Source organism: Podarcis erhardii (assembly GCF_964252035.2).
Source record: "Podarcis erhardii genome assembly, chromosome: 18".
Lineage (NCBI taxonomy): Eukaryota > Metazoa > Chordata > Lepidosauria > Squamata > Lacertidae > Podarcis > Podarcis erhardii.
Genome location: NC_138516.1, coordinates 10130976 through 10141230, shown reverse-complemented (window position 1 = coordinate 10141230; position 10255 = coordinate 10130976). Strand labels below are relative to the sequence as shown.

At 50.9% G+C, this 10255-nt stretch overlaps 1 protein-coding gene across 1 annotated transcript; it reads right to left on the bottom strand.

The window, feature by feature from the left end:
* Positions 1 to 221: 221 nt before the first annotated feature.
* Positions 222 to 8705, bottom strand: KLF16 (KLF transcription factor 16). The gene is made up of 2 exons (XM_081846485.1): positions 8293 to 8705; positions 222 to 2061 (listed from the first exon to the last, which is right to left on the bottom strand). The coding sequence occupies exons 1-2, from the start codon at positions 8561 to 8563 to the stop codon at positions 1778 to 1780; spliced, it is 555 nt and encodes a 184-aa protein (XP_081702611.1). The 5' UTR covers positions 8564 to 8705; the 3' UTR covers positions 222 to 1777.
* Positions 8706 to 10255: the final 1550 nt, after the last annotated feature.

The window sequence follows — 10255 nt, the reverse complement described above, 5'->3', positions numbered from 1 at the left end:
CGCGGTCTACCTAGCTCAGAGCTGCCCACTGAACGGCGCCGCTTCTCCAGAAACCGAAGCGAGTTCCTAGTCCACATGAATGTGGGCAAAGCGATTCCCAGCTCCGCCGCTTGGCTGTAAGGCAGGTTTGCAAAGGGAGAAGGAGGACGATAAAATCCTTAAGCCTTCTCCCCACTCCATCAACATTCCCCCCAGACCGATGCAGATTCTACATTTAAAAATAAAATAAATTACACTGTTTATATATATAGATATAAAAATAACAAGAACAGCCACACCCATAAAAACAGGTCCTCCATTTTCTATGTACAGATATTAAAATTTGGACCCAGTTCGGAGGGAGGGGGGAAATTATTTACAAATTTTAGGGATAGGTTACCCACTAGCGATGCTCAGCTAAGTCCCAGGGAATAGGATTGACAGGTATGCAAATCAAACAGGCCTCTGATGCAGACAACAATGAGAGGGGTTTCCCAAACTGGGGTTTTGCAGATGCTATTGGACACCAATGGTCATGACCCCCGCCCATTGGGCATGCTGGCCGCTGGTGTCCAGCACGAGAAGCATACAGGCTTCCCCATCCCTGTTCTAGGAAGAGGTGTTCCTCAACTCTCAGGAAGGGAGCGCTTTTTCCAAACAGAGGCATTCATCTCCCCATCACCGCTAACCACTAGTCATGCTGGCTTTTGGTTGGGCTGGTGGGAGCTGCGAGCCAAACCCCACCTGGTTTTTGGAGAAGCAAGGTGAGCAGGTTTTGGCTGGCGAGCGAGCGAAGGACGGAGCGATCACTCCTCTGTGCAGCACACACAAACGTACTGTATTTTTTGCTCTCTAAGACTCACTTTTTCCCTCCTGTGTGTGCTTCTTATGGAGCGAATGCAGGCTGCGCAGCTATCCCAGAAGCCAGAACAGCAAGAGGGATCGCTGCTTTGACTGCGCAGCGATCCCTCTTGCTGTTCTGGCTTCTGAGATTCAGAATATTATTTTTTTTCTTGTTTTCCTCCTCCAAAAACTAGGTGCGTCTTGTGGTCTGGTGGGTCTTAGAGAGCGAAAAATACGGTATTTGTTTTCCCTTTTAAGGCTGGGTTCCGATTAATTGCGGGCAGCCGTGACAGCAAGGAATAGATTATTTAGGGGGGAATATACCTCTGGTGACCGGGTTCCGGGAACAAATGACGCCGGATTAGCTCAGACTATACCGTACCCTGTTTACCGAGCATCCTGGAGTCATCTGTTCACCGCAATCGTTCCTCCCCAGCAAGAGGCAGTCTACCTTTGGTTACCAGATCCGGGTGATGTGCAATTGCGGACATCTCTGTCCCATTGTACCATATAAATGAGCTTCCTAAAACCATCTGTCTGGCCGAAGAAAGGTTTGGCGTGTTCTAGACTAATTTCCCCATGCTTTCCTGAGTATTGGAGAGCCAGGGAAGGGGGCCGAGAATCCAGACTTTTCCGGAAAGTGATAGGGAACGGCAGGGTGGGACGATTTGAGACACCCACCCAAACCAGAACGTCCCTTTGCGTTGGGAAACCGAGGCAAAGGGGCTGCGAGGGGACCCTAGATGCCAGAAAAACCCTGGCAGGCGTGGGGCAGGGGAAGGTGGACAGTTGCAATCGAATGGACCGAAGCAAGTCGCCTGGAACGGTTCCTCCGATCGCCAGCGGCGACCCTCGCTCCCTGGAGGCTCCCAAATTGGGAACCGGGAACAGGCCCCCTTTGCCCAACGGAGGGTCCCTGGCGGGCCAGCAAAGTATCGTGGGTAGCGGGGCCGTTTCAGGGGGCGGAGCTGTCGTGGGCGGGGCTCCCGGCCAGGCTGCTTGCGGCAGAGTCACTGGGAGAGGCGCTGTGGCACTCGGGTCTCCGGACCATGTCCGGGCGGAAAGCCGGGTGGCGCCGGGCATGCTTGGTCAAGTGGTCGCTGCGCATGAAGCGCTTCTCGCAGAGCGGGCAGGCGAAGCGCTTCTCGCCGGTGTGGGTGCGCAGGTGGCGGGCCAGCTCGTCGGAACGGGCGAATCGCTTCTGGCAGGAGGGCCAGCTACAAGGGAATGGGCGCTCGCCTGCAAAGCAGAGAGAAAAGAAAAAAGCGTGAATCGTGTTATCATTCACAGTAAGCTGGAGTAACAGGGTGGATACGATTTATTCCTTATTTATATATTTAAAACTTTTATTGATAAATTATTGCATATTGTAGAATAAGTATTGCAACACAAACCAGAACATGAAACAAACCTATTCTACATAGATACATACACCTCATACATAGATACATAAATACATACATACAGTGATACCTTGGGTTACATACGCTTCAGGTTACAGAGTCCGCTAACCCAGAAATAGAACCTCGGGTTAAGAACTTTGCTTCAGGATGAGAACAGAAATTGTGCTCCGGTGGCGCGGCAGCAGCAGGAGGCCCCATTAGCTAAAGTGGTGCTTTAGGTTAAGAACAGTTTCAGGTTAAGAACGGACCTCCGGAACAAATTAAGTACTTAACCTGTGGTACCACTGTACATAGACCTTGCCATCAAAAGTCTGTATAGTTAAAGCTCTGGTATTCCCAGTAGTGATGTATGGAAGTGAGAGCTGGACCATAAAGAAGGCTGATGGCCGAAGAATGGATGCTTTTGAATTCTGGTGCTGGAGGAGACTCTTGAGAGTCCCATGGACTGCAAGAAGATCAAACCTCTCCATTCGGAAGGAAATCAGCCCTGAGTGCTCACTGGAAGGACAGATCCTGAAGCTGAGGCTCCAAGACTTTGGCCACCTCAGGAGAAGAGAAGACTCCCTGGAAAAGACCCTGGTGTTGGGAAAGATGGAGGGCACAAGGAGAAGGGGACGACAGAGGACGAGATGGTGGGACAGTGTTCTCGAAGCTACCAGCATGAGTTTGACCAAACTGCGGGAGGCAGTGGAAGACAGGAGGGCCTGGCGTGCTCTGGTCCAGGGGGTCACAAAGAGGCAGACATGACTAAACGACTAAACAACAACATACACCTCTCAATTTAAGATTACAAAAAAGAAAAAACAAACATACAAACTAAACATACAGACATAAATTTTGACTCTTGGAGGATGGGTGGCGGCTAACAGATTGAGGTTGAATCCTGACAAGACAGAAGGACTGCTTTTGGGGGACAGGGGGCGGGAGGCTGTGGGGGACTCCCTGGTCCTGAATGGGGTCACTGTGCCCCCGAAGGACCAGGTGCGCAGCCTGGGGGTCATTTTGGACTCCCAGCTGTCCATGGAGACGCAGGTCAATTTTGTGTCCAGGGCAGCTCCATCTGGTACGCAGGATGAGACCCTCCTTGCCCACAGACTGTCTCACCAGAGTGGTGCATGCTCTGGTTATCTCCCGCTTGGACTACTGCCATGCGCTCTCCGTGGGGCTGCCTTTGAAGGTGACCCGGAAACTGCAACTAATCCAGAATGCGGCAGCCAGACTGGGGACTGGGAGCGGCCGCCGAGACCATATTAACACTGGTCCTGAAAGACCTACATTGGCTCCCAGTACGTTTCCGAGCACAATTCAAAGTGTTGGGGCTGACCTTTCAAACCCTAGACAGTCTCGGCCCAGTAGATTTCCGGAACAGATTAAGTTTGGCGCTTTTGTTTTTGCTATTTATTTTGCGTTTTTGTTTTTGAGGCCTTTTCGGTTAATTTGCTTTCATGACTGTGTAGAACCCAGTTCAGCTACTGATGGATTGATCGTGTGGCTGAGGAAATGGATAAAATCAAAACCATGACCATCATCAGTGCAGGTAAGGGAAAACAAACCATTTCAATTTTTACCATCTACAATACTGTCTTATTTATTTTATAGTACGGTACATTGATTACTGCTTTCATTTTATGGATCAACGGTCTCGTTAGGTAGTAAAATTTGTGTCCAATTGCTGTTTTAGGGGTTGCATTTCAAAGTCTGGAATGGATTAATCCGTTTGGCATTACTTTCTATGGGAAAGCGCGCCTTGGTTTTGGAACGCTTTGGTTTTGGAACGGATGAAGTTTGAGAACCAAGGCACCACTGTAAACCTGTCCTTATTTGGGACTAGAACCTTGACTTAGGTTAACTGGGCTCTGCTCTGCCAAAGGAGCGTGCCGCAGCAGATGTCTTTGCAACCTAGCTCATGCCCATGAGAGTTCGCTGCCCTTAATCTCCTCGTGGGAGGAAAGTTAAGCCAAGCAGGCAGATGTCAGGATTGCACAAGCAAAAGTCTGCATACCGTGGGGTTTTGTTTTCCCCCCTCTCTCTTCTCTCTCCTTTTGGAGTGTCTGTTTACCCAGATGCAGCCCTGACACTTTGTTTTTCTCGACAAAGCTTTTTGAGGCTGTCTTGTGCCATTTCAAGACGGGGACTTATAAACACACCGTGAAACCACCGCTAACAGCTCTCCATCGAAGGAACTATCTGTTCCAAACTCGTTGAGAGCTCTCCCTCTCTCTGCGTATATGTGCCAAGAATTGGATTTGTTAAATTATTTTTGTATGCCACAACCGCTGCTCGTATTTTGTTAGCTAAAAAGTGGAAAACCCAAGAATTACCAACAATAGAAGAATGGCAAATGAAGATGATGGATTTTTCGGAGCTAGCCGACCTAACCGGAAGAGTCCGCGACCAGAAGGAGGAGGAGTATCAGGAAGAATGGAATAAATTTAATGACTATTTAGTTAAATTTGTTCAGTTAAACTAACTGAAAATAGCTTGCAGATACTTAATGGGCTTAGGGTTTTATTTATGTTAAGTGAGGAATTTATATGTTTAATTCTGTAAGGTGAAGATCTAAGGATGTTAATGTTTAAGTTACCGTATTTTTTGCTCTATAAGACTCACTTTTCCCCTCCTAAAAAGTAAGGGGAAATGTGTGTGGGTCCTATGGAGCGAATGCAGGCTGCGCAGCTATCCCAGAAGCCAGAACAGCAAGAGGGATTGCTGCTTTCACTGTGCAGCGATCCCTCTTGCTGTTCTGGCTTCTGAGATTCAGAATATATTTTTTCTTGTTCTCATCCTCCAAAAACTAGGTGCGTCTTGTGGTCTGGTGCATCTTATAGAGTGAAAAATACGGCAAATTTCATAAAAATTGGGATTTGGGAAACCGTTAAAAGGACATGCAATGAAATTCAACCAAAGGGAAGCGAGGAAGTCACTTAACAAAGTATTTTTCAATAAGGCTATGATTTATGTGTGTTTGTATATTTGTTTATAATATTGTGAAAACTAATAAAATTTTTGGAAGAAAAAAAAAAGAATTGGATTTGTGTATCAGGACACTAAACCGATTCGGCGCCCGAAGCAGAGAGTTCTTCGGAGAAATAAACAAACACCAGGTTACATTCCGCCAAGGCAATAGGGAGGGGAAATCTGAGATTCTGTGATGGGCGGTTCATCTTCACCTATCGGGGTTCCTGAACAGGAGCAGTCTATCTGGAAAACGAGGACTTCAGAATTCAGGAGCGGGCTGTGGTTGTGGTTTTTTGTGTGCAAAAACTTTTCATTTTGGTTATGGTGAAGAGAAGGTTGCCTTTTGAGCTTCTGAATATCATTTTGGTGGGGGGGGGGCAGTCTGTAATAAAGCCTCTTTCTTGATCAGAGGGGAAAGTGAGCTTGTGTTTGCTGATGTAATGAAACCCCCGGCTCTTTGTGTAGCCTTTTGTCCACAGGCAAACTTATATTTCTTGCAGTATCTCCACACACACCCCTTCCCCACAGCCATACGGCCCTCAGAATGTTGTCAACTGGGGAATGTGGCCCCAGGCAGAAAAAAATGGGTTTCCTGGCCCTTGCTCTCTCGGCCCAGGGTCCGAGGTCACCCAGTGAGTTTCCGGACGCAGCGGGGATTCGAACCCTCATCTCCCAGGTCCTAGCCCGGCGCTGTAACCAATACACCACACTGCCTTCCTAGAGACCTTCTGCTGCGGGGCAGCTCTCTAAATTAAGCAGGTCCATAGATATGGGGAAAGCGAAATTCCACTTATAGAGAAGGATCCGAAATAAGTCTCCGTGATTTGGAAAACCGTTAAAAGGATATGCAATGAAATTCAACCAAGGGGATGCGAGGAAGTCACTTAACAATGTTAATAAGTGTAATTTTCAATAAGGCTATGATTTATGTTTGTTTGTCTTATGTGTTTGTTTGTTTGTTTATAATGTTGTGAAAACCAATAAAAAAAATGGGGGGGGAGTCTCTGTGAAGCTTGCAGTTTTTTTATTTATTCCAGGTTTCGTTTGGCGTTTTAATGCGTTGTAAACCGCTTTGAGATTTGTTCTTTGTTAATACAAAGCGATATAGAAATGAATAACGATTATTATACTAATAAGTCACGCGGCCAAAACAAAGACCCCGACATTCTGTTGTGGTGACAGTAACCTTGGTTTAAGATTCCATTTGGCAATTAGCTACTATACAGTGGTACCTCGGGTTACAGACGCTTCAGGTTACAGACTCCGCTAACCCAAAAATAGTACCTCGGGTTAAGAACTTTGCTTCAGGATGAGAACAAGATGCTCCAGCAGCGCAGCAGCGGCAGGAGGCCCCATTAGCTAAAGTGGTGCTTCAGGTTAAGAACAGTTTCAGGTTCAGGACCTCCGGGACGAATTAAGTACTTAACCCGAGGTACCACTGTATCTGAGTTTTTTAAGTCAGCACATTCCTGGCAATGGTGTAAATGTCCACAATCCAAACCAGGGAAGTCACATACAGTGGTACCTCGGGTTAAGTACTTAATTCGTTCTGGAGGTCTGTTCTTAACCTGAAGCACCACTTTAGCTAATGGGGCCTCCTGCTGCCGCTGGAGCCCGATTTCTGTTCTCATCCTGAAGCAAAGTTCTTAACCTGAAGCACTATTTCTGGGTTAGCAGAGTCTGTAACTTGAAGCGTATGTAACCTGAGGTACCACTGTACTTTTCTAGCAGCGAGCAGTTCCGCCCCTTTTAATACAAAATCGGAATTGGACACAGTGCCATTTTCCTTCTCGCCTGCCTGCAAATTCCTGTAAAAGGCCAGGTTTTCGGTTGGTAACCGGTCTCCCAGAGAGTCAAACTCCAGGGCTGGCAAAAGTGATCTTTGCCCGCTTCATGCCCATCCCACTTCGCCACAACCCACTCTCTTAAGGTGTTTACTTTCTGAATTTTTTTTTTGGTGGGGGTGTGTAAATGGTTGTGTTTGCCCAGCAGGTCTGGGTGGAGAGCCAAGAAACCAAGCCACAGCCAAACCCCTCCCCAAATTGAAATTTCCACACAGCAGGTCCCTCCCTCCCACCCGCCCCCCTCTCAAATCAGGCCACCCTAGGCCAGCCACACCCGCTGCCCCACATGGCAAGACATTTGCCAAACAAGAAGTGGGCGAGATTTGAAGCCGGGGAAAAGATTTCCATAAGGTTTTTCTTCAAATTAGGGAGCAGGGACATGGGCGTAGCCAGGATTTTTGCTAGGGCGGGGCAGGCTTTTGGTAGGGTGGGTGGAGGGGGGAGAAGCAGAACCTCAGATATGTATTGATTAGCTCACCCCACCCCACCCCCTTACACCCCTAGGCAGGGGCGTAAAGCAGAACCCGGCGCATCCTCCAGTCTTGGCAAGCGAAAGCCCTACCGGATCAAATACGCTTGTTTGTTTGTTCTCCGGCGGCCGAGGTAGACTGCGCCTGGCCCCGGAGGCTCGACCGAACCTGGGATTTTGGTCCTCAAGGGCCATATCGATAGGATACGAGACAGATCTAAACCCAAGCCGCCCACTCTGGAGAGTCTCCGCACCCCACCCTCTGCGCTCTTGGTGCGCGCTTTCGCTTTCGGAGCACGTGGGGCCGGGATCGCTCAGCCCACGCGCGGGGGCGTGGGGGGGAGGTAGGGCGGCGGAGGCGCGCCCGGGCGGCACCTTGTAAGGGCGGGCAAGAGAGACCGGCGCAGAGGTCTCTATCGCGACGTGGGTGGGCTGCGTAATCACCCGAGCCCAAATCCGGGAAATGCGTGCGTCGACGACGCCGCCCAGAGCCAGCGAGCGAGGCGCGGTCTCCCCACGTGGGTGGATGCCACGGGGGTGGGGCGGGGGAGGGAAAGCGAGGCGGGAACCGGCCGGGGGGGGGAGGGTGGCCTCGGGGTTCCGGGGGTGCCACCTTGAACGAAATATTGGGGGCCCCCAGTAAACCCGCATAATCCATCACATGGAGCGTGTTGGCATGCCTATCCACATTTGGGGATATGTTATGAAGAGGGGAGCAAAGGCCCCCTGGGGTGTAGGATGGAGGTGGGGGGGGGTGAGAGAGACTGGCCCCGAGCTCGGTGGGGGCGGCCCTTACCCGTGTGCGTCCGGAGATGCGCCTTCAGATGGGAAGATTTGCCGTAGATTTTTGCGCAGCCCTGGAACGGGCATCGGTGCCTCTTGGCCGCGCCGGAGAGGTTGCCTGCGCCGTCGGGGGTTCCTCCCAGGGCTTCCCCCGCCGCCTCCGGCGGGGCCGCGACGATGGGGCGCGCCCCGCGCTCTTCCTTGGCTCCGGCGGCCGGGTGTAACAGGGCTCCGGTGGAGATGGAAACGAGGCACTCGGCGGCCAGGTAATCCAAGCCCGACATGATGGCACCGCCTCCCTCTCTCCCCCAAAAAAGCCGTCCAGGCGGCTCCTCGCCTCCTCCTCGGATGGACAGGCTGCGCGCCGCCGCTGCTCCGCCTCGCCCCTGGCGCAACGTGGAGAGACGGCAGGAGGGGAGGGACGCCGGCGACCGTCCCCGCCCAGGTTGGGCGGCGCGCGCACTCGCGCTCGTGCACGCGCCAGGGGCGAGGGCAATTGAGGCCGCGACGGTTTGACCCTCCTACCCGGCGAGTCTCCACCCCTGGGTGCCTCGGAGGGAGGAGCGCGCAGAGGGTGGAGCGCAAAGAAACCAGGCTGGGACGCGAAGCTGGCGCGTCTCTCTTGGCGCAAGGCTGCAGACTGCGGCTGGGGAGTTTCTCACGAGTTTGCACCCGTGGGGGTTTCCTCCCCCCCCCAAGCGATCTCCCCCAAAAAGCTCAGCAACGCTTTGTAAGATCTCTCCCCATAAAACTCAACCACTTTTGGGCCCGCCGCCCATCAAAAATCCATCAAAGAAAAGTCATTCTCCGCGCACAAGATAGCCACCTTGGCTCCGTGGGTGCCATGCCCTGGCGCCGAAATTGGTGGGTGCCCGGCCCCTTCATCATCATCATCATCATCATCATCATCATCATTTATTATTTATATCCCGCCCATCTGGCTGGGTTTCCCCAGCCACTCTGGGCGGCTTCCAACAAAATATTAAAATACAGTAATGCATCAGACATTAAAAGCTTCCCTAAACAGGGCTGCCTTCAGATGTCTTCTAAAAGTCAGGTACAGTGGTACCTCTGGTTACATACTTAATTCGTCCTGGAGGTCCGTTCTTAACCTGAAACTGTTCTTAACCTGAGGCACCACTTTAGCTAATGGGGCCTCCCGCTGCTGCCGTGCAATTTCTGTTCTCAAAGTTCTTAACCCGAGGTATTATTTCTGGGTTAGCAGAGTCTGTAACCTGAAGTGTATGTAACCCGAGGTACCACTATAGTAGTTGTTCTCTTTGACATCTGCTGGGAGGGCGTTCCACAGGGCGGGAGCCACAACCAAGAAGGCCCTCTGCCTGATTTCCTGTAACTTGGCTTCTCGCAGGGAGGGAACCGCCAGAAGGCCCTCGGAGCTGGACCTCAGTGTCCGGGCTGAATGATGGGGGTGGAGATGCTCCTTCAGATATACTGAACCGAGGCCGTTCATGGGGAGTTTTGTGGATGCTCAGGCACCCAGGACACCTACGCAGGAGAGGATACCTCTATTAAATAGGACGTTCTTCAATCTATCAAAGATAGATGCTTCTTTGACCAGGGATTGTAGAATTATAAGGAACCCCCCGGGTCATCCAGTCCAACCCCCTGCAATGCAGGAATCAATTGCCCAACATAGGACTCGAACTCACAACCATGAGATCAGACCCTCCCAAGTGTCTATATTTTCCAGGGACAGTCCCAGATTTACAGAAGCCATCCCGGTTTCTGATCTGATCCCGGAAGCTCCCTCTTTTCCTTAGGGCATCCCTACTTTCTTCAGAGAAACGTTGGAGGGGATGGAAAAGGACGTCCCTATTTTCAGGGGAGAAACGTTGGAGGGGATGGAATAGGACGTCCCTATTTTCACAGGAGAAATGTTGGAGGGGATGGAATAGGACGTCCCTATTTTCACAGGAGAAACGTTGGAGGGGATGGAATAGGACGTCCCTATTTTC

Bases quoted from the DNA above. Each gene is read 5' to 3' on its own strand.
- KLF16 (XM_081846485.1), bottom strand. From the start codon at position 8,563: ATGTCGGGCTTGGATTACCTGGCCGCCGAGTGCCTCGTTTCCATCTCC. The intron at 2,062-8,292 runs GTAAGGGCCGCC...TCTGCTTTGCAG, and splicing joins GCATCTCCGGACGCACACGG to GCGAGCGCCCATTCCCTTGT.